The 27,471-nt window shown below is 37.8% G+C and overlaps 3 protein-coding genes across 3 annotated transcripts in view; 2 read left to right on the forward strand and 1 right to left on the reverse strand.

Annotated features, from left to right (window-relative positions):
- UBE2Q2 (ubiquitin conjugating enzyme E2 Q2) overlaps window positions 1-19,755 on the forward strand; it is a 69,256-nt gene extending 49,501 nt beyond the window's left edge. Inside the window, exons 9-13 of the mRNA XM_060096945.1 lie at window positions 2,441-2,499; window positions 11,803-11,851; window positions 12,304-12,399; window positions 17,657-17,723; window positions 19,629-19,755. Of these exons, the coding sequence (XP_059952928.1) occupies window positions 2,441-2,499; window positions 11,803-11,851; window positions 12,304-12,399; window positions 17,657-17,723; window positions 19,629-19,660 (303 nt within the window). The 3' untranslated portion in view covers window positions 19,661-19,755. The remainder of the gene's footprint in view (window positions 1-2,440; window positions 2,500-11,802; window positions 11,852-12,303; window positions 12,400-17,656; window positions 17,724-19,628) is intronic.
- Window positions 1,864-2,214, reverse strand: LOC132487449 (eukaryotic translation initiation factor 1-like). The gene has a single exon (XM_060095131.1). It carries the CDS (start codon window positions 2,212-2,214, stop codon window positions 1,864-1,866), a length of 351 nt encoding a protein of 116 aa, XP_059951114.1.
- Window positions 19,756-23,550: 3,795 nt separating the features above from the next.
- FBXO22 (F-box protein 22) overlaps window positions 23,551-27,471 on the forward strand; it is a 29,309-nt gene continuing 25,388 nt past the window's right edge. Inside the window, exons 1-3 of the mRNA XM_060096946.1 lie at window positions 23,551-23,646; window positions 23,683-23,804; window positions 24,172-24,310. Of these exons, the coding sequence (XP_059952929.1) occupies window positions 23,605-23,646; window positions 23,683-23,804; window positions 24,172-24,310 (303 nt within the window). The 5' untranslated portion in view covers window positions 23,551-23,604. The remainder of the gene's footprint in view (window positions 23,647-23,682; window positions 23,805-24,171; window positions 24,311-27,471) is intronic.

A 27,471-nucleotide genomic window follows, 5' to 3' on the forward strand; every position in this document is an offset into this window, starting at 1 on the left:
TAGCTATCCACCCTACGTTTGGTAGTGTATATATGTCCATGCCACTCAGTTTGTCACAGCTTACCCTTCCCCCTCCCCATATCCTCTAGTCCATGCTCTAGTAGGTCTGTGTCTTTATTCCCATCCTACCCCTAGGCTCTTCATGACATTTTTTTCCCCCTTAGATTCCATATATATTTGTTAGCATACGGTATTTGTTTTTCTCCTTCTGACTTATTTTATTCTGTATGACAGACTCTGGGTCCATCCACCTCACTACAAATAATTCAATTTCGTTTCTTTTTATGGGTGAGTAATATTCCATTGTATATATGTGCCACATCTTCTTTATCCATTTATCCCATGATGGACACTTAGGTTGCTTCCATGTCCTGGCTGTTGTAAATAGAGCTGTAATGAACATTTTGGTACATGTCTCTTTTTGAATTATGGTTTTCTCAGGGTATATGCCCAGTAGTGGGATTGCTGGATCGTATGGTAGTTCTATTTTTAGTTTTTTAAGGAACCTCCATCCTATTCTCCATAGTGGCTGTATAAGTTTACATTCTCACCAACAGTACAAGAGTGTTCCCTTATCTCCACATCCTCTCCAGCATTTATTGTTTGTAGATTTTTTGATGATGGCCATTCTGACCGGTGTGAGATGATATCTCATTGTAGTTTTGATTTGTATTTCTCTAATGATTAATGATGTTGAGCATTCTTTCATGTCTTTATGGCAATCTGTATATCTTCTTTGGAGAAATGTCTGTTTAGGTCTTCTGCCCATTTTTGGATTGGGTTGTTTGTTTTTTTTGTTATTGAGCTGCATGAGCTGCTTGTAAATTTTGGAGATTAATCCTTTGTCAGTTGCTTCATTTGCAAATATTTTCTCCCATTCTGAGCATTGTCTTTTGGTCTTGTTTATGGTTTCCTTTGCTGTGTGAAAGCTTTTAAGTTTCATTAGGTCCCATTTGTTTATTTTTGTTTTTATTTCCATTTGTCTAGGAGGTGGGTCATAAAGAATCTTGCTGTGATTTTTGTCATAGAGTGTTCTGCCTATGTTTTCCTGTAAGAGTTGGATATTGTCTGGCCTTACATTTAGGTCTTTAATCCATTTTGAGTTTATTTTTGTGTGTGGTGTTAGGGAGTGTTCTAATTTCATACTTTTACATGTACCTGTCCAGTTTTCCCAGCACCACTTATTGAAGAGGCTGTCTTTTCTCCACTGTATATTCTTGCCTCCTTTATCATAGATAAGGTGACCATATGTGCGTGGGGTTTATCTCTGGGCTTTCTATCCTATTCCATTGATCTATATTTCTGTTTTTGTTGGGCCTGACCTTAACTTCATTTATGTTAGCTTTCGTTTTCATTTCATTTCATTTTGGAGGACTTTTTATGTTTATGACCCGCATTCATCATTAGATAATAAATGTATACTTTTTTTTTTTTTTTTTTTTTTTGCGGTAAGCGGTCCTCTCACTGTTGTGGCCTTCTCCCGTTGTGGAGCACAGGCTCTGGATGCGCAGGCTCAGCAGCCATGGCTCATGGGCCCAGCCGCTCCGCGGCATGTGTGATCTTCCCGGACCGGGGCACGAACCCGTGTCCCCTGCATCGGCAGGCGGACTCTCAACCACTGTGCTGCCAGGGAAGCCCTATACATTCTTTATAAACTATTTTTATTCTTTTTAATGTTTACGGGTTTTTTTGGCTCTTTTTAGTTTATTGCATGAAGGAGTTACAGTAGTCCAAGTTAAAAGCAGATCCTAAATGGTTACATTATACAAGCTGTGAGGTTTTTAAACTTGTGACAGGGGACAGAAGGAAAATTCTACTCATTGCAAGGAAATCCTCTCTTAAGCTTCAGTGAGCCAGAAGCACTTAAAACCCATGAACCTTCATATGATCGTCGTTACCCAGTCTAGTCTCTACGAGGAACTGGCATATGTTTTTGATGTTGTTGCGCTGGTCACCCTGTAGCTGAATTACTTCTCCATACTCTGAATGCTCAATTACAGTACCATTGCAGGCAAATTTCTTCTTAAATGCCTTCGCTAGTTTCTTTTTATCGTAATCATCAGTGATCCCTTGGACAGTAGTAAGGGTCTTCCTGCCGTTTTTCTGTTGAATTTTTATATGGATATAATCCTCAGTGCTAGCAGCCAGCAGATCATTACCCTTACTTGTATCAGCAAAGGGGTAGGTAGTGTGGAGCTTCTGGATAGTGGACATACGATACGATCCCTTTTCCTCGTTGGAAACGGCCTGTGGAAGGCGGCGGCTGGAGAAGGCAAGTTGAGGGGACAGAGTGTCGGGAAGTGAGGGGGCTCAAGGGGGAGGCTGCTGAGTCCTTCCTTGGTGGCGGCTCAGTGACTGGGCTATGGAGTATTTTTAAATCTTCTAAATAATACAGTATTAAGGATATTCTTAAAATTAAACTTGCATATTTGTTTTTTAGGATAACTTTCCATTTGATCCTCCATTTGTTCGAGTGGTGTTACCTGTTCTCTCAGGAGGGTAAGTTTAAGTGATTGTTTTCTTCGATAGTCTACATCAGAATCATTTGGAAGGCTGGTTAAATGCTAGGATGCCTAGAATGCTGGGCTTTACCTCAAGGTTTCTGATTCAGTAGGACTGGGGTAGGGCCTAAGAATTTGCATGTCTTAGATCATCTCAGGTGAAGCTGATGTTCTAGGCTGGGGACCATAATTTGAGAATCTTTGGCATAAACCATTATGTTTACAGGTAGAGTTTTTAATGACCTCTATTTGTACATACTTCATCTTAAAAAATCGAAAGTTTTTCAATTGTAAGATGTGATTGAGGGTTTAGAGAAAGTTAGGATTAGAGTGATTCCCACATGCCTGTGATCCTAGGAATAATCACAGGATATCTCATGGGCCTATGGAGCTGGTCATTGATCTTCTAAAGGTGGCTGTCTCAGTTTGGTAGGATCAAATGGTAATTGTCATGCATTTTTTAGTTGAAGCTTATATTGCCTTTTGGTCATTAGAAGTCACATGAAGGATGGGGAAAAGATCAGAATTTGTACCTACATTAGTTGTGAAATGTTCTGTAGATCCTCAGAATAAGAGCAGTTAAACTAATTTGAGAATTCTGATATGCTCAGCTAATCAATTCCACTTTGTGAGACGTGTTATGGTGATTAAAACCTAAAAATATCCAGTCCTCTGATCGTCTCTATGGTTGATATAGTAATAGTTTCATTTAGATTAAAACAATCTGGGTGGCTATAAATGATTGAGGGAAACATTTGGAAACTTTTTGTAAACTCAGGATAAATATATAAAAATATTTTTATCAGATCATTTTGAAATCTCATGTAAACTTGACGTAGATTTTTCACATTCTGTTGTGAAAAATCCCAAGAATTTTAAGAATTTATGATCTTAGTAGTTTACCACCTTGCTGTAGAGACAAACACATGAAATTATGAATAATGCCATTTTCAGTTTAAAAATCTGTTATATATTGAACAGTTTCTCTTCATTGATTCCTTTTACCAAATGGGGTTATTTTCCCATTATTCAAGTGAATAACAGGAATAATAAGCTGGTGACTTATCCAGATAAATCTTCTAACTTCTAATAAAGTATTTTTCCATTATATGAAAAGCCAGCAATGTAAAAGATTAAAAGTATTGAGTACTCAACTGATTGTCAAATGTTAAATATGGACTTAAGTTCGCTGAGGTTGAAGGAGAAGGGGATTGCATCTGGCAATAGTGATCTGGGAAGACTTGGACAAGTAGGTGGGGTCTCAGCTAGGCCATGAAGTAATGGGTAGGGTTTGGTCAACTGACGGAGGTTGAAGGAAAATTGTCTATGTAGGCGAAAAGTAAACACAGTCACACATTTGGGAAAGAGCATGATGTATTCAGAGTGTACCAGATCAGTTTGAACTATAACACAAGAGGGGTAGAATTCATATAGAAGAATTATAAGAAATTGTGTTGACAATATCTTATAATTATATAGGAGCATGGATTGGTGAGCAAACTATTTCCCATGGATATTGAATTTATCTTTCTGTAACTGGTTCAGGAACAGGGAAATAACAGTAAAGAGAATGTTTTAGAAAGATAAATATGGTGACAGTAGAAGAGACTACAGGACAAACTTAATCTTCACAAAACCTTGAAGAATGCGAGCCTTGTTAACTAGAGCTGAGGCCACTGTCTTAGCATGAAGTGATGACAACCTAAATCGGTACAGTAGTAATGGGAATGGAAGGATGAATGAAAGGTGAGTGCTGCTTTGAGGCAGAATCAGAATGATTTTGAGGCAAAATCAAAATAACACTCTACTATTAAGTAAAGAGGAAAAATTACTGGCTGACAGGGGAAGAACTAAAGAACTAAAAAGTGTGAAGCCTGATAGAACAGAGCTTGCAATCTTAGAATAAGGCTAAAGCTTGAACACTGTGACTCTGGATGGATTATTAAGCAATATTTGTTCCAAATATTTTATATCCCACATCTCCTAGCTACTCACTTATTTGTTTCTTGTCATAGTCAAAAAAATTTTTTTAAACCTAACAGCTTTATTGTGATACAATTCACATATGATAAAACTTACCTTTTAAAGTGTATAATTCAGTGGTTTAGTATACTCAGAGTTGTGCAACCTTTACCACTAATTTCCATCACCTTCCAAAAGAAACTCTGTACCCATTAGCAATCACTTCTCATTCCTCCCTCCTACGCCCCACCCACCAGCAACCACTGATCTCCTTTCTCTCTCTCTGGATTTGCCTGTTCTGGACATTTCATTTAAATGGAACCAAACAAATTACAGCCTTTCGTGACTGGCTTCTTTTTTTTTTTTTTTTTTTTGTGGTATGCGGGCCTCTCACCGTTGTGGCCTCCCCCGTTGCGGAGCACAGGCTCCGGACGCGCAGGCTCCGGACGCACAGGCTCAGCGGCCATGGCTCACGGGCCCAGCCGCCCCGCGGCATATGGGATCCTCCCAGACCGGGGCACGAACCCGCATCCCCTGCATCGGCAGGCGGACTCTCAACCACTTGCGCCACCAGGGAGGCCCGTGACTGGCTTCTTTCACTTAACAAAATGTGTGGGCTTCCCTGGTGGTGCAGTGGTTGAGAGTCTGCCTGCCAATGCAGGGGACATGAGTTCAAGCCCTGGTCCAGGAAGATCCTACATGCTGTGGAGCAACTAAGCCCATGTGCCGTAACTACTGAGCCTGCGTGCCACAACTACTGAAACCCGTGTGCCTACAGCCCATGCTCCGCAACAAGAGCAGCCACCTCAGTGAGAAGCCCTGCACACCGCACGAAGTGTAGCCCCTGCTTGCTGCAACTAGAGAAAGCCTGCATGCAGCAACGAAGGCCCAGCGCAGCCAAAAATAAATAAATAAAATAAATTTATATTAAAAAAAATTTGTCAAGGTCCATCCATGTTGTATCATATATCAGTACTTCATTCCATTTTATTTATGCATGGACATTTGTTTTTTCCACCCTTGGACTATCATGAATAATGCTGTGAATACTCATGTACATGCTTCTGTGTGCACATGTTCATTTCTCTTTCGCATATACCTATGTGAGGAGGCACTAGGTCCTTTGGTGACTAACTCTTTGATGAAGTACCAGACTATTTTCCAAAGTGGCTGCACCATTTACATTCCCACAAGCAATGTATATATAACCACACTCTTCACTTCCTGTTCACTTCTCAGCCGCATGTAGTCTGGCATTGGCTGTTAGTGTTCCTCCCAAACTGGTATAGCCGATAGGGACTTTGGTATTGGTAAATTACAGAAGTCCCTTTTCAGGCTCTGTCATATCTGATTATCAGATTTCTCAGCAACATTGAAACATTTTTCCCTTGGCTTCTGATTGCCTCTTCTCAGTCTCTTTTGATGGAAACTCCTTGTTCACTTAACTTATACCTATTGGAGTTCTTCAGAATTTAGTACTGGGTCCTTTTTTCTTTTCCCTTCATTTCTTTGCCTTTTTTAAAAAATTAAAATTTTAATTGAGTTAATTGTGTATTTGTGCACAGTTGTAAGAAATAATAGAGATACCTTGTACCCTTTGCCTATTTTCCCCAGTGGTAACATTTCTGCAAAGCTGTCGTATAATATTATGAGGAGGCAGTGATACAGTATGAGACAGTGATACAGAGATAGTGATACGATAAGTAGAGATTATTCAGATTTTCCTAGTTTTACTTATAACTCGTGTGTGTACGTGTGTATTAAGTTCTATATTGAGTAGGTTTGTGTGTCCACCACCACAGTCAAGGTACTGAACAGTTCCAACACCATGAGGATCCTTCTTGAGGCCCCTTTAAACCATATCCATTTTCCTGTAATGCCCCCTCTTCCCTTAATTCCTGGCAACCACTAATCTGTCCTGAATTCTTAGTATTTTGTCATTTCAAAAAAACTTTACATAAATGGAATCGTACATTTTTGGATTGCAACCTTTAGGGATTAGCTTTTTTTTTTAAACTCATAATTCCTTGGAGAGTCATCTAAGTGTCTGACTACTTTGTTCCTTTTTATTGCTGAGTAGTATTCCATGGTGCACCATGTACCACAGTCTGGTTAACCAGTAACCTGCTTTAGGACTTCTAGACTGATTTCAGTGTTTGGGTATTACAAATAAAGCTGCTATGAATACTTGTGTACAGGTGTTTTTTTCTGAATGTATTGTCCTTTCTCTGGGATACAAGTCTAGGAATGCAATTGCTGGGTCATATGGTCATTGCATATAGAGTTTTTAAAGAAACTACCAAACTGTTTTCCAGAGTGGCTTTACCATTTTACATTCCTACCAAGAATGTGTGAGTGATACACTTTCTCCACATCCTTGCCAGCATTTGGTGATGTCACTTGTTTTTATTATAGGCATTCTGTTAGGTGTGTAGAGATGTCTCATTGTGGTTTTAACTTGCTTTCCCTAATATTCCTCAGTGTTGAATATCTTTCATGTACTTATTTGACAGCTTTATATACTCTTCCAAGAGATATTTGTTCATGTCTTTTGCCAATTTTCTAATTGGATTGTATTTCATTGAATTTTGAAAGTTTAAAAAATATATTCTACATAATAGTCCTTTGCTGGATATGTGTTTTTTTAATTTCTTCTAGTATATAGCTTCATTTCATCTTGTTAACAGAAACTTTTGTAGAACAAAATATTTTAGTTTTGATGAAGTCAAATTTATAGATGTTTCTCCTTTTATAGATTATGCTTTTGGTGTCAAATCTAAAAACTCTTTGCCTAGTCCTAGATCCCAAAGATTTTCTCCTACCTTTTTTTCCTCAAGGTTTTACAGTTTAAAGATAAGTCTGTGAATCATTCTGAATTAATTTTTGCATAAGGTATGAGGTGTAGGTCATAGATTTTTGCCTAATGTCCAGTTGCTCTAGCATGATTCGTTGAAAAAGCTCCCATGGCTTTTGAAATATTTCTATGTGCCAGTGACTCCCAGGTTCGTATCTCACATCCCTGTGTCTTTTCTGCTTCCAATATCCTTCTGCCTTCTTAACACCTCTGCTTGAATGTCTCTTATACAGGCATCTCAGACTCTTCAGGACAAAAACTTGAACCCATCTTCTTTTCAGTTTCCCTTCCCCAGTCTTGCTTATCTTAATTAATGAACCTAGGAGTCATTCTTTACATCACCTTTTCCTCATTTTCCTTTGATTCTCCCTTTTTTAAAGAGTTCTCAGATCCAATTACTTGTCTCCATTTTTGTTGCTACCACCATCAGTTCCCACTTGGATCACTTCAGAGGATTCCTGATCAGACTCCTGCTTCTATTCCCTCACTCATAAAGCTTCTGTAGAGTGAGCTTTTACAAATTTGTTCTGATTATGTTGCTCCCCTGCTTAAGCTCTTCTCATGTCTTCCCACTGCTCCTGTAGGTTGATGTCCTTACCATATTCTACATGCCCTCTGTGATCTTGCCCTTGCTTTCCTCTTCAGTCATCTTGTTACTACACTTTTCCTCTCTGAGCTAATGCCCCACTAGTTGTCTTTCAGCCCCTAGTACTGAGCAGATTCTTTCCTCATGACTTCCATACACATTTCCTCTGCCTGGAATGTTATTCCCACCCACACTTCAATTCCCGCAGGTCTCAGCCTGTGTGTCACTCTTAGATATGCTGTTCCTGACCACCAAATTTAAAATAAGCCTCCTGGTTTTTCCTTCTCACAGAACTCTGGGTCTCCATCCCCCACTTTATTTTTTATTTGTTTAACATCTGTAATCTTTACTGGAATGTAAACATCATGAAGGCAGGGTCATGTCAGTTTTCTTCATTGTATGCTCTGTGTCTGGTTCAGTGCTTTAGCATACATAGTATGTATGCAGTAGATATATTTTTTTTTCTTGCGGTACGTGGGCCTCTCACTGCTGTGGCCTCTCCCATTGCGGAGCACAGGCTCCGGACGCGCAGGCTCAGCGGCCATGGCTCACGGGCCCAGCTGCCCCGCGGCATGCGGGATCCTCCCGGACCGGGGCACAAACCCATGTCCCCTGCATCGGCAGGCGGACTCCCAACCACTGCGCCACCGGGGAAGCCCTGCAGTAGATATTTTTGAATGAATGAACGAGATAGGAAAATATAGTAAGTTAGCAAGATGTAGGCAATTTAGGGTAATATACAATTCCCAGTCCACTGGTATTTTTATGAGCTATATTATTGAGCCATCGAAACTTGACCATCTTTCTTGCTTAGTCCAGGGTGTAGTGTAGTGAGAATCAGAAAGATTATTTGATGATAATACAATACATTGTGAGAGAGCTGTTTGTAGGCAACTGAAGATGCTTTATTGGTTGATTATAGTAAGAAGTATTCTTTGTGTCCCAGTCATCCACAAAGAAAATACTTCTACTTCTAGATGACCATGGGTTGTTTCTGTCTGTATTGAGAGAACATTATCTTAAGAAACTGGTTTTAAATGTCAGCATTTTCTTTATCCCTCTCTTAGGGCTCTATTCTTAGAATCCATGGCCCCTTTCCTTACCTCGAAAGGGGAGGATTATGATTGTTTTATGTGGGCTGATAAGCCTGCCTTTTTTTTAAATGTCATTATCAAGAATTTGACTATAATATAAAAATTTTATTTCTCATCTCTTTTTTGGATCATGTTGTATGATTTAAGAATCATGTTGTATGATTAGTGTTACTTGTTGTCCCTTTAAGTACTGATTAATGGTATCTGTTGTCCCCTCAAAGCAATTAAGTGATCATCATAGACTGTGGGTGGGGAGGTTAGCTGGCAAACATTCTTGCAGGAACCTCCTAGTAAAACAAAAATTCTATAAATTGAATGCCTGAAGAGGCTGAGCTTAGGATAGTGTTTGCTATACAACTTTGGCAACTGAAAATTTTTTTAAGTTGAAAATATTACTATGCCCATGTATATGGCATTTTATCTTTAGATGACTCTTAGATTATTGTTATTTTTTTTCTAGTGTTCTTGCATTGTCTCAATATTCAGCAGGAACTCTTTGGAGGCAAAGAGCAATAAGCACTTGGAACACATATTGATAAAATGATACAGTACAGAAGTAGAGTTGATAAAAAGATACAGTACAAAAGTAGAATTGGCTACTTCTTTTAGGTGTAAATGCTGCTGACAGTATATATTAAGGAAAAGTTTAGTAAGTTTATATTAAGGTAAAGTTTAATATGCATTAATATATACTTAGCTCACTTTTTGTATAGGTACTAGAACTACTTCTGTCTTGTGTTAGACATCCAACAAACATTTTTGTAATTGTTATGCTATTATGTACTTGTAGAAAATGTACTTTCTTTTGATCTACAAGTATGAAAACTTCCCTTCTTCCTTCCTGACAAGACTTTCCACCCCAAAATGAAGAGTGGGGTATTAAAAGGGAAGGTGGTGGTTAGAAAATTGGTAACTCAGTGTCATCTACATATCTCCTTTTGCTAAAATGTTTCTCTTCAGCATTTCTGAGGTGTGAGGACCAATGAGTGTAATGAGTGTTAACTCATTAACAGATTACTAGACTTTGAGCAGTTTTGGAGGAGCCAAAATCCAAATGAGAACTTGGATCTTGTAATTCTGTTAAATCAGCAAGTGCTTATTTAAAGCTGACTATATACAAGATGCACTTTGAGCCCAGTGGGAGATTCAAAGAATTGGAGACAGATTTCTGAGTTTCAGGAACATAAGAGAATATACAGAGTTTAAAATCCCATGATTCTCCTCCCTAATTTAATTTTTTGGAGTGTTTTTCTTTCCTTTGTATTAAACTTTTACTTTGAAAGTTCCCAGAAATTGGGACAAGCAAGTAAGAGAGACAGTTGCCTAAATTCTTCAGGATGGGGGTAGTTACTGACTACTTTATGTTAGTGAATAATTTCACTGTATCTGTTTTTACTAATGGTCTACAGTAGAAGTTTTTAGATTGCTTACTTCTGTGTAATTTGGTTTAGTCAACACAAGGATGCATTTGGTTAGCCAGAATGCAAAATTTGCTGGCTAGAATGGTCTTGGAAAGTTTTATGGGGCAGGGGGGAATATGACGTTTGGAAGAGTAGGCAGCGGTGGGAATCTCAGGCAAGGAAGGGAAAGGCATGGGCAAAGTCCCAGAGGACAAAAAAAATTTGTGGTAGATTCACTTTTCACCTAGACCTGATCAGTGGTCTTACCTTATGTATTTTCAAGATTACCACAGTTTTTCTTCTGTAATTACCATTCCTTTGATTTTATTTTTAAGCATGATATTTAATGTTTTTTTTTAAAGATTCGAGCTCTTTTTAAAAAAATAAATTTAGTTATTTATTTTTATATATTTATTTTTGGCTGCATCGGATCTTTGTTGCTGCGCGCGGGCTTTCTCTAGTTGTGGCGAGCAGGGGCTACTCTTTGTTGCGGTGCACAGGCTTCTCATTGCAGTAGCTTCTCTTGTTGCGGAGCACGGGCTTTAGGCACATGGGCTTCAGTAGTTGTGGCACATGGGCTCAGTGGTTGTGGCTCGCAGGCTTCAGAGCACAGGCTCAGTAGTTGTGGCGCACGGGCTTAGTTGCTCCGTGGCATGTGGGATCTTCCCAGACCTAGGGCTTGAACCCGTGTCCCCTGCATTGGCAGGCAGATTCTTAACCACTGCACCACCAGGGAAGTCCTAATGTGTTTTAAAGTTTAACATTAAAGGAGGAATTACTTTGTTTGAGAAAGTGTTAAAAGGCTGAAGAATCTTGATCTAAATAATGATTTCCTAAGGGAGATCTGGGAAATCCCCAGTAATTGTCGTTCGTTCAGAGAACAGTCCTCAGGACTGGGAAGAGAAATAGGGGAGTCCCAGAGAGGGTCTCCATGGTCAGAACCATTTGATCCTCAAAACAGAATGAAAAAAAATTTTAACTATAAATATAAATGCAGATGTTCATTATTATAGATAGGGTAAAGTCACTCCTGTCAGAGGAAAAACTTTTGGCTGTGTAACATGATGGTGGAGAAATCTTTGGATGAGTAGAACAGTTGAAGGCCATATAAGGAAATTTTTCTCCCCCATTCTCTGGAATATTTAGGACTAAGTTCTTAGTTTCTGATACCTTAAAAGCCTTCTGTTATTAAGAACCATTATTTTAAAAAAAGACATTTAGATGATGACATCAGAATTTTAGAATTACCCATAGTCTTGTAGCTCTAACAAGTATTTTCATTTTTTCATGTTATCTTCTAATCTTTACTTGTATGCATACTTTCTTAGTAATGGTACTTTAAAAATTGGTGAAGAAGGAATACCAAGATCTAGAGAGTTTTGTATGATTCCTTTTTCTTTTTAAGGTACGTGTTGGGTGGTGGAGCATTATGCATGGAACTACTCACAAAACAGGTGACTGTTTTCTTATGGTACTCGTGTTTTTCAACCATAGAGTGTTTTAACTATGTAGATTAGATTCTAAGTGGACAAAGCTCTTTGTAATAGTACCTACTTTAACATAATTTTTGTTTTTTGCTAAAAGCACCTACTTTTAATGATGAAAGCTTTTTAAACCAGTAAAATGACATTGTACTTGCTGCTTAATCTATGCTAGGATGGGCAATAATAGTGATGTATATTTAAAGTTGTAATTTGCTCATTTTTAGCACTTCGAATGTTGGTTTGCTTTGCTTCTTTTTTTGTGAGATTTGGAAATGGTCCAACTTTACTTTTACTCCTTGACCACAAACTTCTTAACGTTAATTTGCTGTTATTGAGTCATTATATGCCATTTTCTTAAGCTTTCCTAACTGGGAATCAGGAATACCACTGTGTTTTAAAAAAGTGTTTTCTTCTTTCTGTAGGGCTGGAGCAGTGCCTATTCAATAGAATCGGTCATCATGCAAATCAATGCCACCTTAGTCAAAGGCAAAGCCAGAGTGCAGTTTGGCGCAAATAAGGTACTTTTATTAAGAATATCACATAAACTATAAGATATATTTCCTGTTATCTTATGAGGAGGCTTCTTTCTGTTCTCTTAGTCTTTGTTATTTCTACTATAGTTAAATATGTCTATAATTTAAAATTTATTATTGGTTTATGTATACTAATAAGTAAAAAATTATATGTAGTTGTAAGTTTCCAAAAATTGAGATCATGTTGTAATAGTTAATTCCCAGTGAGCATATACGTGCTAGGCTGTAATCTAAACTTTTTATTTGTATTAACTTTCAGTCCTCTTAATAACCCAAAAGTAGGTACTGTTATTGTCCTCATTTTGTAGATGAGGAAACTGAAGCACACAGAAGTTAGGTAACTCGTCCGAGGTCACAGGTGGCAGAGCGAGGATTGGAACCAGACTTTCTGGCCGTTAGTCTCTGCTCTTAACCACTGAGTTCTTTTCTTTATTCACTTACTATATCAGAAATATCTTTTAATGTCTAATTGTAGTTATCTATAAACACTTAAGTGGACACTTAAGGATGTACTCTGAAGTTAGTATGTTTTGGAAAAATATGTGATGGAAATCATCCTGACCTGACATTTAAAAAAATCTGGCTGTTCCTAAAGTTTCTTGTGAATTTTCTATTAAATGCCTATCCAAATAGTACTAAATCTAAATAGGTATTTATAAGTGTATTGCACATCAAATCATGAGCCCACTAGAATCTTAACTCACAGGGGAAGCAAAAAATTGAAAAGGCTGTTTTACAGAATTATATACTTGGGATAATATTATAAAATAACTTACTTTTAGCTTTTTAAACAGCTATTTCTTTGCATTAGAACAAAGTACCATTTTGTATAAAATCTAGACGTTAATTGAAAAGTAGTGAATTGCTTATAACTACATTTAACTAGTGTTTCTTAACAGTATATATATTTTAGGTATTTTAAATGTGGCAATAGAATGATGTATTAGAACATCAAAACTTTGTTTTTCTAAATGACAATTTATGCTCACTGTACAATTTCTAAAGTAGAAACAAATACAAACTAAAAAAGTCATCTGTAATTTGAGTGTCTAGAAATACTATTAGCATTTTGATGTACTTCCAGTCTTTTAAATTTTCTTCCTGGCATTTATTTATATGTAGAACTTGATGTTAAATTTCATCATTTTTTTTTTAATTAGCGTGTTTTTCCCATTAAGAGAAAATACAAAAGGCTTAGAACAGTGATTTTTTTGAGTAATTGAAAGAACATTTTTACCAGTAACTCACACTGTAAACTTACCTCTCTGGGCATCTGTATCTTTACCTGAAATACAGTTGATCTGGATATTTTAAGTTTCTTCCAGTTTTAACATTCTGTAATAACAATATGCTATCTTTGTTCAGTGCTGTAATTCCCTTGGAATCAATTTCAATATAATTGTTTTAAACCTTTACATTTTCATAATTGTAGTTTTGTTAGCAAGTAAATACAACCATTTTATATAGAGTGCCAAGCTAGGCAGCTAAATATGTTTGCATATTAGAGTATGTCTTAGAAGGTGAATTTTTTTAATTGTTAAAGTGAAACCTCACCCTTCTATTTTTTTTTTCATATTAAGAAATATTTGTCAGTTAAGAATGTAGAAACTTTGCATGATGTAATATGAGTTTTACCTTCCAGCTTCTATACTCAGCAGGGAATAGTCTGAATGTTAACTTTAAAAATACTACTATCAAAAAAGTAAGGGCTTCCCTGGTGGCGCAGTGGTTGGGAGTCCGCCTGCTGATGCAGGGGACATGGGTTCGTGCCCCGGTCCAGGAGAATCCCACATGCCGCCAAGCGGCTGGGCCCGTGAGCCATGGCCGCTTGGCCTGCGCGTCCGGAGCCTGTGCTCCGCAATGGGAGAGGCCACAACAGTGAGAGGCTGCGTACCGCAAAAAAAAAAAAAAAAAAGTAAGGTGCTAAATGGTGTTAAAAATACACTACCATTGGTGTAAGAGGGAAAGACAAGGACATATTATAGATGTGCTTTTATAAGCAGAGAATATCTCTGGAAGGATATTCAAGAAAATGCTAATAATGATTATTTCTGACAAGGGAGTGTTGAAATATTGAGGGCAGGTTAGAATTGGGAGAGAGACTTTACTGTAAATCATTTGTGCTGTTTGAATTTCTTTTTGCCATACAACTATTCAGAAATATTTAAAATATAAAAAAATACTATCAGCTATTGGTTCAAAATAAATGAGTTTGTACCCTAAAAAAATCTTATTAAAATGAGATAGATATACATAAGTACTGAAAAACAGAAAAAGTTGCCGATCCACACACATGAAATTTGGAGATAGGGTCAGATTGATAGAGCTGAGGATCTGCAGCTATGCCTGGGACAGAAGGATCTTGGCAAAGCTGGTTTTCTTATTCAGTTAACATGGAATAGAATATAGACTGTAACATTAACTCTAGGCTATAGTAGTGAGAAAGCCTTCTAAAGTAGAGGTCTGATCATATGACTTTTAGCAGGAATTGGGGGTTTAGATAGGCAAGACAGTGCCTTCTAAGAAGCTTCTGTTAACTGTTTGGAGGGTAATGGTAGTTGAGCTAAATAGTGAAGTCCTAGAGCACACAGCCCTAACTAGCTATTTCTATCATCAGGAAAGGCATCTGTCTTCTCTACAGCCCATAGACCTCCAGTTATTTACCTATAGGATCCCCTAGACAGTGATCACATTCAGATGAGAGAACTGATTTTTTTTTTTTTTCCTGGGGGAAGTTGTTACCTATACTAATAAGCACTCCAGTCTTCTATTATAAATGAGCGAGATTGGGGAGCCAAATCTGGGAACCTTGAATAATCCCGAGATTCTCCAAGGGGAATAAAGTGGTCTCATGTTAGTTGTATCCACAGTTCTCATCAGCAGCAGACACAATCTTTAGAGGAAAGCATTTCTAATTTAAGCCTGTAAGATTCTCAAAGATTAAGATCAAGCAAATATGAATTCAGTGAAAGATGACGAGCACATAAGTAGACAACCTAACATACATGAGAACTGGCAGAAACAATGAATAAGAGATACATATTCCCAAAGACTTGAGGTTTTGGAATTAGCAGATACTAGAATTTTGAGAAAATGAATAATTATATGTAAAATCTCGTGTAAAGAAAAAAGAATCATAAAATTGAGCAAACGATAAGACCAGGGATGATGAGACAGATCTGAAAAAGAATGAAATAGAATTTATAGAAATGAAAAATGTTGAAATGAGAAACAGTAGATTAGACATCAGAAGAGAGAATTAATTGATTAGAAGAAATAACTCAGAATGTTGCACAGAGAGACCTGGGGATAGACAGTACAGCAGAAGTTAAGAGGCAGAGATCAGAATGAGGTGTAAAACATGTCTTATTCGAATCCCAGGAGGAGATAATAAAATTATATTAAAGAGAGAAATAGAAACCAGAAAGTGAAGTTGTAGAAGCATGTCCAAATAAATAAGTCATAACAAATATAAATGGACTAAAGTTACCAGTTAGACAGTTCAAATTAAAAAGTGGTCTTTAAGAAGTGTATTATTTATTTATTTTTATTAAAAAAATTTTTTTGAAGTATGGTTGATTTACAATGTTGTGTTAATTTCTTAAGTGTTAATTTTTTTCTGTACAGCAAAGTGACTCATACATATGTAAATATATTCTTTTTCATATTCTTTCACATTATGGTTTGTCACAAGAAGTATATTTAAAACGTGAGGATACAAAGAGATTGAAAAAAAATTTTTTTTAAGAAGAATGATAAAGATAGGCCAGTATAGGCATACCTTGGAGCTATTATGGGTTCAGTGCCAGACTACTACTTCGATAAAGCCAGTATCACAATAAAGCAAGTCACATGAACTTTTTGGTTTCCCAGTGCATACAAAATTTACACTATACTGCAGTCTGTTAAGTGTGCAGTAGCCTTATGTCTAAAACACAATGTACATGCCATAATTAAAAAAAACTTTACTGCTAAAAAATGCTAACCATCATCTGAGTCTTCAGTGAGTTGTAGTAGTAACACCAGAGATCACTGATCCCAGATCACTGTAACAGAATAGCAATGAAAAAGTTTGTGTCACATTTTGGTAATTCAAAATATTTCAGACACACAAAATGAGCCAGTGCTGCTGGGAAAAATGGAGCCTATAGACCTGCTCGACGCAGGGTTGCCAGAAACTTCAAATTGTAAAAAAGTCAATATCTGCTAGGTGCAGTAAAGTGAAGTGCAATAAAATGAGGCTTGCCTGTATACACTAACAAAAAGATGATGTAGCTGCAGTATCAAACAATTTGATTTTGGAACAGAAAGCATTAGCGACTACTTAATGATGAAAGTCTCATTTAACCAGGAGGATACAATTTTTTACTTTGTCATGCTACCTATCATTTGTTGAGAGGAAAAAGCAGGGGACAGTGACTGACAACAATAGGCTGTACATTAATTTTCTTGTATAACCTTAAGGATATACAAGGAAACTAATAACAGTAGTTAATTTAGGTAGAAGAAGGAAGGTGGATAAGGGGAGGAACTGGGTGGTTTCAGGACAGGTAGGAAGGAGAGTTGCCACTTAGAATATGTTTATACATTTATTCTTATGCTGTGTGAATTTACTAAAAAATTCTATGACATAATATAATAGGTGTGTACCACTATGGAGAATGCTTATGATGTATTAACTGGAAGTTAAGATGTAGGCCAGTTGTACTCATGGGGATAAAATTAATGCTAAACTTGGCCCCTTAAAAGAGGTTCTAATCTAGAGGTTAACAAAAGAAGACTCCTTTAGTAATAGCTTGATGCCACTTGGACAGTCTTTAGATTTTTAACTCAAAATGTCATTTATATGTGTAGTTCTTAAAGCCTAATGTTTCCTTACCTGAAGGTAATATTTTGTAGTTCTTTTTTTTTTTTTTTGATGGAAGTTATGAGGAAGAGTTTTTCTATTTGCATCCAAATACCATCCTTTAACTTTATTCATAAAGCCTTGTACTTGTGCAGTGGTAGGAGGACTTATAAAAATGAACTGTGAATTTTGTAGATCTTTCCTAGGGAACAATTACGGTTTTGTTTTCCCTCTAAAATGGTAGAGAATAATGAAATTGAGAAATTTATTTTGGAAATGGAAATATAACTTAGTTTCCTGTGTTCTTTTAAGTACAGTGGTGATATATCCATAAATTATTTGTAATGATTTTCATCTACTTATAGTTTTGATATAAAATGTATAATTCTCTTTCAGAATCAATATAATCTAGCAAGAGCACAACAATCCTATAATTCCATTGTACAGATACACGAGAAAAATGGTATGTTTAGTTAAATAAGTATTTATTGCCATTTATGAAATTTTACATAATGTACCTGTTGGTATTTATTTATTATGTTTTATTCTTCTGTTTTTGCTTTAATTTCTTACAAAGTACAGCTACTACAGTGAAAAACTTTAACCTGAGGATACACACACTGTGTTTCATTCAAAATCTTTGTATCCTAAATACTTGGCCTGGGAACCTCTGAGTCAGAGTCAAGATTTTTGAGTAGATTAAGGAATGGATCACTTTACTCACTTGAAATGTATGGTATTGGGATAGGAAATGAGTTAAAGGCAACTCTAAAGGTGGAGTTCTTGCTGTTAATACTGAGTAAATGCAATCAGGATCATGAACCAGTTTCTGAAACATCTTCAGACTACTTAATGCTTTTTGACAATTGTACACGTTTATTTATTCAAGTAAAAAAGTACTAATTTCAGTTTATACTTAAGAGTATTTAAGTTGTAAATTAAAAAAAAAATTAAAATATCTTTCAAAACTTTATTGCCCTTTTAAAATTTTGCTTATTTTCACAATGCATGTTTGGAGCTTTTGTCTCTAATAGTGAGGCAATAAACAAGTAGACTTGGAATCAGAAGACCTATTATCAAGTGGCATTTGTGTCACTCATTAGCTCTGTGGCCCTGAGCAAGTCCCATTACCGCTCAGCCTCAGTTTCCTCATCTCTAAAATTGGCATGATGTCTGTCTTGCCGAACATGAGGAAAAAGCAAGTAGTATGTGCGCACAGCATTTTATAACCAAGTGCTGATATTCATGGTAGCTGGGGTAGTGAAACTGATGCTTTTTTGTGCAGAGTAAGTAAATTGATAGGAAGTAGTTTTCTTCAAGAGTATTTACAGTAAAGTGTTCTTTACTTTGCTAGAATGTGGTAGTTTGTGACTTAAGATTTGTGTTTTGTGTGTGCTCACTTTTATTTTAATGATAGAGCAAACTTGCCACTTTTGCAGTGACTGCTTACTTCTGAAAGAGTAGTATTCAGAATAATTTTCAAGCTTCTGAAGAGGGAAATGATAAAAAACTTGAGGACAAAGCTGGGTTTTCATAATAATAATCATCTCCAGCACCCTAAATTAACAGACCCAAAGACTCCTGTATGCTACTTCATTAACCACGTGGATGCTTCACAAATCTTGGTATATTCATACTGTTCCAATGGCAATTTCGTACCAAGCAATACTTAATCTCATTTGCCTTTTTAGAGAGAGCTTATATTTTTGTTGAGCTTAGAAACATATTTTTTCATATGTCTTATTTTTTGTTAAATTAGATGTTGTAGTCAGCATTCAAAAATGTTTATGGAAACTGTATTTGAGAAAGTGTGGGTGTGTGTATAATTAGCTGTGGTGAAAGAGCAATAGATTCAGATTCAGGAGATGGCTTCTAGTATCTTCTGCTGCTAAATCTGATCTTGGGCTTACTTAATCAGGGCACCTGCTGAGATGGCACCCTCACTGGTAAAATGACATCACTGCCTGATGACAGTCCAAGTTCCTCTTATTCTAAAATACCAGGATTTTGTTTGGGGGATAGCTATTTTCAGTGTGGTTTCCTTTCAAATACCGAATTGAAATGAAATATAAAACCTAGCTTGTTGCCTAATATTTCCACACTGTTCTCTTTTGGTAGAAATGCCATTAATATAGAGATCTTATATTGAAAACTCAAGTACAGTTTATTCATAGAAAATAACTTTATATTGTGAACATAAATATCAAAGTGCTATGTTACCAACCCAAGTGTAAGTTTAATTTTTACAGTAGGTTTACAGAGGAAAATTATGGGTAGAGAAAGTATCTAACCTTAGTAAAATGCCATTTCTCCTAGTTGGTTTAAGAATTAAAATATTTTAACTGTTTTTTTCCCCATTCTTTTTCAGGCTGGTACACCCCTCCAAAGGAAGATGGCTAAATGTGTTGACTTTTGTATGTTTGGACCAATGTTGCTTTAAAGAAAATCTTTCCAACATGCAGACACAAGCTTTGAGTGCCCCTATAACAGCAGTACCGAAGATGTTAGCTAATAGATATTTTAGTGGATAATCTGTCAACTGATCCAGTATAAGTTACAGCCTTTCCATTTTTCTCATTTTAGGTATCTTGGACTGAGCAGTGGGGCCTTTACTATATTTTTCCTGATAAATACACATACTGGCCACTCCTTATCATCTCTTTCTTTGAAAGATGAAATGTGTTAAGCAGACAAGTCAGCATCAGGTTACTGAAGTTGCAACTTGAGGGCAACTTTCCCATTTTGAGCTCATGTGTTATGAGGATTTGCAATATATTGTTCCATTTAAAGCCAATAAAAGTGTAATTGATGTTTAATATTGGTTTAGAAAATTTAAGGTGTCCTAAATCACACTAGCCTTTTCAGGTTAAAACCATTTTATGATATTGCCAAAATAATGACAGGAAACATACTTATTAAACTGTTAAAGTTTTTTTTTTTTTATGGCTATGAAGATCTGAATTGTTTTTCCAAGATTTGCTCTTTAGTAAGTTGTAGTTTTTAGGCAAAGCAAAGCAAGGCTGTGCCAATTCAGGCTTGTAAGTAGTCATTTCCACTGGGGCATCAGAGTCTTGCTGGGCTGAATCTGCTTCTTCTTGGTTCAATATTTACTATGAAGAAGAGCTTGAAGTATAGAGCTTGAAGTTATTTTAAATACTAAGTCATTTTACGTTTCCATTTTATTAACGGGATGTTGCAATCAGTTGTAAACTAATAAACTTATAAAGTGATTGGCACAAAGACTCTGAACAAAAACTGCACAGTTAAGTACAAAAAGTATCTAATTTGGAGACCTAAAGTTTTTGCTATAGTCATAACAATGGCTTTTACATTGAAAGACTAATAGGAACTCTACATATATTAATTCTTTTATAAAACCTGACTTAAGTCAGTGTACTCTCCATTTTATTGCCTTACCAGAATCAGTCCTGTTGGGTTGGTAGTAGATTTTTTTATAGACCCAAATTTGATTTAAAAGTAAACTCTAGTTATTAAGCACTTTTAAAAAGAAATCCAGAAGCACATTTTTTCTGCACAAACCAATTACAAAGTTCAAAAGAGTTTCTTATGCTTTGAGACTCAGTTTTTAACTTTGTAAACCACATCTGAGAGACTTGGCACTTCTGCATTATTGTGTTTAATTTCCTTTTTTTTTTTTTTTTTTCTATTTTGGTTAAGAAGACGGTAGAAAAAGATTTTCTGGCATTCTTGTTCACTTGGTTACATTTGTATAAAGTTCTGATTGCCAGTTGCTCAGATAAGTGACAAGGCAGAATTCTTTAAAGCATTAAAGTTCCTTAAACCTAAGGCTAAATCTTGAATACATTATTGAATTCTTTAATATCCTGATGGCTAGCAGATTGACAGCTGCATATTCGGCATGCTTTGTTTTTTTTTTTTTGTTTTTTTTTTTGGTTTTTGGTTTTTTTGGGACTTTATTTTTCATTGCAGATTTATTTGGCAATGTACAGTAAATTTTGTAAACTTGCATCAAGTTTATGAATAAAGAACCATTTAAAAAATAACTTTGTCACTTTTCCCTCATAAAAGATAGTCTTTGCTTCAAGTTTCTACAGGCTGTTGGGTTTCTGGAATAGGATTATATATGGTGGGATGGGGTGAGGAGAGGCTTGAGGGGAAGAGAGGCAGGTTGATTTCATAAGAGAAAGCTAGAGAATCCAGGATTGGTGTGTATAGACTTGGCATACTCAGGGCTTCCTCACCCTATTCCCTCTCCCACACTCATTTTTGAATATAAAGTCAAGTGCTACTTTCTTCATGGCTGTCCCTAGTTCCCCAAGTTACAGTAATCTGCTCCCTCCTTAGTATACCCATAGCCTCTTACACAATTGTCAGTTTATCTCACATACAGGAAGTCCAGAGGTAGGAAAATTCTAGGCATGGTACCTCTGCTGCTTTGAGATTTTTCCATGTTGGTTTCATCTTTGGATAGACTGTTGTCTTGGATGTGCAGCCACCTTAATTCATCCAGAGGTAGATAATGGTCCTGTTGTCTAGTGTCTCCTTAGGGAGTGAGGAGCTCCTTAGAAGTCCCCCCCCACCCCCAAAGCATTATTGCCTCTCACTTTTCCTTGGCTAGAACTAGGGCCTGTGTCTACCCCTAAACTAATGGCTGGTGAAAAGAATAAGACCTTCATGATTAATATGGACCAGTGGTTCTCAAGTTATGATTTGGAGAATGCTGGAGGCTCCTGAGACCCTTCTAGGAGGTTTTTAAGATCAAAACAATTCTCTTAACACTAAAGCATTATTTGCTGTTTTCACTCTCATTCTCTCACAAGTGTACAGTCGAGTTTTCCAGAGGCTACGTGATGTGATAGACGTGATATTGCAACAGATTGAATTCAGAAGCAGATCAAGCTGTCTTCTATTAAGTCAGAAATTAGAGGTTTGCAAGATGTAAAGATGCTACACTTATTTAATTGGAGGGGGAGAGTGGTGGAGATTTGGTAAAGTTATTTTTTCATAAGTTATTTTGTTTATGTGTCATGAATTATTTTAAGTGAATTAATATTACAATGTTTTAATTACAAAAATAAAATTTATTTATTTTTGGCTGTGTTGGGTCCTCGTTGTTGCACATGGGCTTTCTTTTAGTTGCAGCGAGCGGGGGCTACTCTTCATTGTGGTCCGCGGACTTCTTGTTGCAGTGGCTTCTCATTGAGGAGCACCGGCTCTAGGTGCGTGGGCTTCAGTAGTTGTGGCTGGCAGGCTTTAGAGCACAGGCTCAGTAGTTGTGGTGCACGGGCTTAGTTGCTCCGAGGCGTGTGGGATCTTCCTGGACCAGGGCTCGAACCCGTGTCCCCTGCATTGGCAGGCAGGTTCTTAACCACTGCGCCACCAGGGAAGCCCCCAGTGTTTTAATTTTTAATATGGTAAATATAAATAGTTATAACCCATCTAAGGAAGCTCTTTAGTGTTGCCAGTATTTAAGATTGTGAAGCAGTCCTGAGGCCAAAATGTTTGAGACCAGCTTGTTTAGACCAACCAAATTTACCAGTCAAGAGCTGGGCATCAGATCAGGCCCTTGTTAGCAAGGAAGCGGCAAGAGGAATAGATGTTAGTTGGGGATACAGCAGTATCTGCTGTGCTTACATTCCTTCTATCTGTGGTTCTCAAGCTGGGCTTGCATCACGGGAAAGCTTAAATCACAGTAAAGCTAAAACTACGACTGCTGGGCCCCACCCCCAAGTGTTTAAGTAGGCCTGGGGTGAGGACCGAGAATGCGCCAAACAGAATTTCTCAGGTGAATCTGATGCTACTAGCAGGGAACTAGTGTTTGGGGCGTGCTTTCACAGCAATGGTAGGTGCTCTTTAAGCCGTTGAGCACATTCAGAACTTGAGGGCTGCACGGTGTTGAATAAAGGTGGTGATTTTCACAGTTTATCTTAAAGCAGATACTGCCAGTTCAAAAATTGGACTCATGCTGTTAACAGGCATTGGGACTGTGAAGACCCATACAACATTAATTTAGTCTGTGCCTTCCAGAACTCATGAATTAGAGAAAGACCTGTACCGACAAAATACCGCTGCAAGTGCAGTGAGAGGCACAGAAGGAGGTGGATATGGTTCGACTGTGGAAAGCCTCCTGGAAAGTTCCGGGAGGATTACAGGACGCGTGGCCACCACCTCCAAGAACCTGCCGCCGCTCCCGGACCAGCGCCGGAAACGCTTTGGTTTGGAGTCACGTGGGCGCCTCCTCAGCGGTCCCACCTTCCCTGACCGGCCGGAAGTGGCGCGCGCGCCTGCTCAGTGCGCGCCCGGCCCGGCCTACGCCGTTCCCTCGGAGCCGCCGTACTGTTTCACCTTTGGGTTGGTGAGGCATGGAGCCGGTGGGCGGTGGCGGCGGTGGCGGCGGCGGCGGCGGCGGCGGCGGCGGCGGCGGCGGCGGCGGTGGTGGTGGTCATCGCCGCGGCTCCTCCCCCGCAGACCCGCGAAGCACCTTCGTGTTGAGTAACCTAGCGGAGGTGGTGGAGCGTGTCCTCACCTTCCTGCCCGCCAAGGCGTTGCTGCGGGTGGCCGGGTGAGGGGAGAGGAGGCGGGAAGCTTACCTCGGGACTTGTCTGGGCTGGCGCGGGGTGGGCGGATACCGTCGGGACCCAGGGCTGACCCGGGCTCCCTATCCCTACCCTTGCCCCAGGTGGTGGCCCCATACGCTAGGTACCCCGGCCGTAGTGCTCCCGGGGACCTTTCCCAGAGGAGCCAGGTTTTCTCTGCCCCCGGCTCTCCCTCCGAACCGGCGCCCGATGCCTCCCCCTCCCGGGGACTTTGGATTCCTCAGGAATCTCCTGCAGTTGCGCTAATGGGTGGTGGGGGCCGGTGGTTTGTGAGCCGCGGGAGAGAGGGAAGTAAACGTCCGTTCACAGCCCTTTGTGCGTTTGCGTCCCCAGCGTGTGTCGCTTATGGAGGGAGTGTGTGCGCAGAGTGTTGCGGACCCATCGGAGTGTGACCTGGATCTCCGCGCGCTCGCCGCTTGCCGCCCACCAGGAGGAGCATTGCTTGGTACGCGTGGTAGCGGAAAAGCTTGAGGTAAGTAAGAAGGAGTGTTGTGTACAGTCCTTTGCAGGGTTGGTGGGTCAGTCGTTGAGAACTAAATGCAACAATTTTGTATATAGCGTTACTTTTTGTAATTTAGGCAGGTTTTTGTCGTGACATGAAAAGATTTTGTAAACATCAGTTTTAATGGCTGTAAGGATGTGCCATGGCTGCTTTCACCGTTCTTCACATATTGGGCATTTTATGTATCCAGATTGCCACTATTATGAAAATGCTGTTTAGAACCATCCTTTTACCTGCTTCCCTTGTCACTGTTTTGCAGGGATGGTAACTGAAGGATCTCTATTGCATAGTGTCACATAAAAATGCCAAGAACCAATACTTAAACCCCAAAATTTCAATCCCTGGTCCTGTTTAAAATTATATGTTTAGTATAATCTAAATTATTAAAAGCAAAAAAGGAAGGACAGAAAAGAAGCCAAAATGCTAGCAACAGTTTCCTTTGGGGGTAGAAGTGTGTGTGTGTGTGTGTGTGTGTGTGTGTACACTGTTTTTAAAAACTTGTTTCTTTTCCTTCAAATTTTTACCACTGCAAGTATTATTTTTATTTAGCTTTAAAAGTTTATATATTGCAATGGCTGTTAAAGCCAGGCAGACTTAGGTGTGAACCCAGCTTTGGCTCATACTAGCTGTGTGACTTTGAAAATGTTACCTAAACTCTCTGAGCCTGTAAAATGAAAAGAAAATAATGCCGTTTACACTCTTACAGAGTTGTAAGGATTAAATAATGAAAAGGTAACCCATGTAACATTACCTACAGTGCCAGGAATATAATGTTTTCAGTAATTGAAAGTATTATTATCTATTAATATCGTTACTAAAATTCATATACTAATACCCTTAAAGAAATTTATACATTGTAGAAAACTCTAGTGTGGAGACAAAAGCATGAAAACCTTGTCCAGATCATTCATGCTCTTTTTCTTTGTGTGTGCCAAATTATCTAGTAAACATGATACTTTATAGCCATAAAGAAAGTTGATTTAGCATTTTTACTAGAAATATTTTAAAATCCACTGAAAATTTTATAAGACATCTTGTCATTTGGAACTTCTTTAAATGAGGTTCTAGTTGTCTTCTATTTTGCTTTGAGAACATTTCATGATGAGGATTGCCACTGTCACTTCTAGTGAGACTTGGGAAGGAAAATTCAGCAGTTGCTTCTCAGTGCGTACCAGAAAAGAGAATCATAAAACCTCAGGGTTAGACTTCCAAACTTTAAGAATAGGAAACCCAGGGCCTAAGCACTTCCAGGGGTTATTCTGCTGGTTTATGGCAGAGTCAGCACTAACACCTAAATCTCTTAAATTCTCCTTTACTCACTACACCTGGCATCACAAACTCAAATGACTCCAGAGTTAGGTAACTCACAGTGGGTGGATGACTCATTGTGACATGATAAAAAGTGATGGGGCTATGAGACCAGATAGTGCTTGCTTCTCCTTGGCCCCAGTCAAGGGGAATGCAGTCTAATAAGTGTTGCCAGAATGTCTACTTTTTCAAAATAAATCCACATTTTGTATAAATATTTTGTGGGAATTTTAAATGTTGGCATCCAAAATACGTGTGTTTGTGTGTCTTGTCTGTCTGCTTTGTTTTCTTCAGGAAAATTAATTATTTTAAAATTTAAGTATACTTGACTTACATCACCAAGTTAGTTCCAGATGCACAATATAGTGATTTAATATTTCTGTACATTACAAAATGATCACCATAAGTCTAGTTCTCCTCTGTCACCATACAAAGTTATTATAATATTGATTATATTCCCTATGCTGTACATTTCATCCCTGGGACTCATTTATTTTGTAACAGGGAGGTTGTACCTCTTAATCTCCCTTACCTGTTTTACCCATTCCCCCAACTTCCCTCCCCAATGACAACCACCTGTTTATTCTCTATCTATGATTGTTTCTGACTTGTTACACTTGTTCATTTGTTTTGTTTTTTAGATTCCACATATAAGTTAAATCATATGATATTTGCCTTTCTCTGTTTGACTTATTTTACTTAACCTAATACCCTCTAGGTCCATCTGTGTTGTCACAAATGGCAAGATTTCATTCTTTTTTTATGGCTGAGTAATATCACATTGTATAGGTATACCACATCTTAATCCATTCATCTATTTGTGGGCACTTAGGTTGCTTCCATATCTTGGCTATTGTAAATAATGCTGCAGTGCATATATCTATTCAAATTAGTGTTTTTGTGTGTTTTTTTTTCCTCCCAGAAAAATACCCAGAGGTGGTATTGCTGGTCATATGGTAGTTCTGTTTTTAATTTTTTGAGGAACTTTCATACTGTTTTCTACAGTGGCTATATCATTTTACATTCTCATCAACAATGCATGAAGTTACCTTTTCTCTGCATCCTTGCCAACACTTTTTGTTTCTTGTCTTTGATAGTACCTATTCTGACTAGTGTGAGGTGGTATCTTGTTATGGTTTTGATTTGCACTTCTCTGATGATTAGTGATGTTGAACATCTTTTCATGTGTCTGTTGCTTGTCTGTAAGTCTTCTTTGGAGTCTATGCAGGTTCTCTGCCTTTTTTATATATATAAATAATTTTTATTGGAGTATGGTTGCTTTACTCTGCCTGTTTATTAATTGCGTTGTTTGTTTTTTTGGATACGTTATATGAGTTCTTTGTAGATTTTGGATATTAACCCCCATAAGAGATATATATTGTTTGCAAATGTCTTCTCCCATTCAGTAGGCTGCCTTTTGGTTTTGTTGATAGTTTCTTTCACTGTGCAAAAGCTTTTTAGTTTGATGTAGTCCCATTTGTTTATTTTTGCTTTTGTTTCCCTTGCCTGAGAAGACATCCAAAAAATATTGTGAAGACTCATGTCAAAGAGTGTACTGCCTATGTTTTCTTCTAGGAATTTTATGGTTTTAGGTCTTACATTTAAGTCTTCAATGCCTTTTGAGTTTATTTTTGTGTACAGTGTGAGAAAGTAGTCTAGTTTGATTCTTCTGCATGTAGCTCTTCAGTTTTCCCAACACCATTTATTGAAGAGGCTGTCTTTTCCCCATTGTATATTCTTGCCTCCTTCATCATAGGTGAATTGAATATGTAAGTGTGGGTTTATTTCTGGACTCTATTCTGTTACATTGATCTATGTGTCTG

The sequence above is a fragment of the Mesoplodon densirostris genome, chromosome 4 (assembly GCF_025265405.1).
Source record: "Mesoplodon densirostris isolate mMesDen1 chromosome 4, mMesDen1 primary haplotype, whole genome shotgun sequence".
In the NCBI taxonomy this organism is placed as follows: domain Eukaryota; kingdom Metazoa; phylum Chordata; class Mammalia; order Artiodactyla; family Ziphiidae; genus Mesoplodon; species Mesoplodon densirostris.

Coding starts and splice junctions, on each gene's coding strand:
- LOC132487449 (XM_060095131.1), bottom strand. CDS start 2,214: ATGTCCACTATCCAGAAGCTCCACACTACCTACCCCTTTGCTGATACA.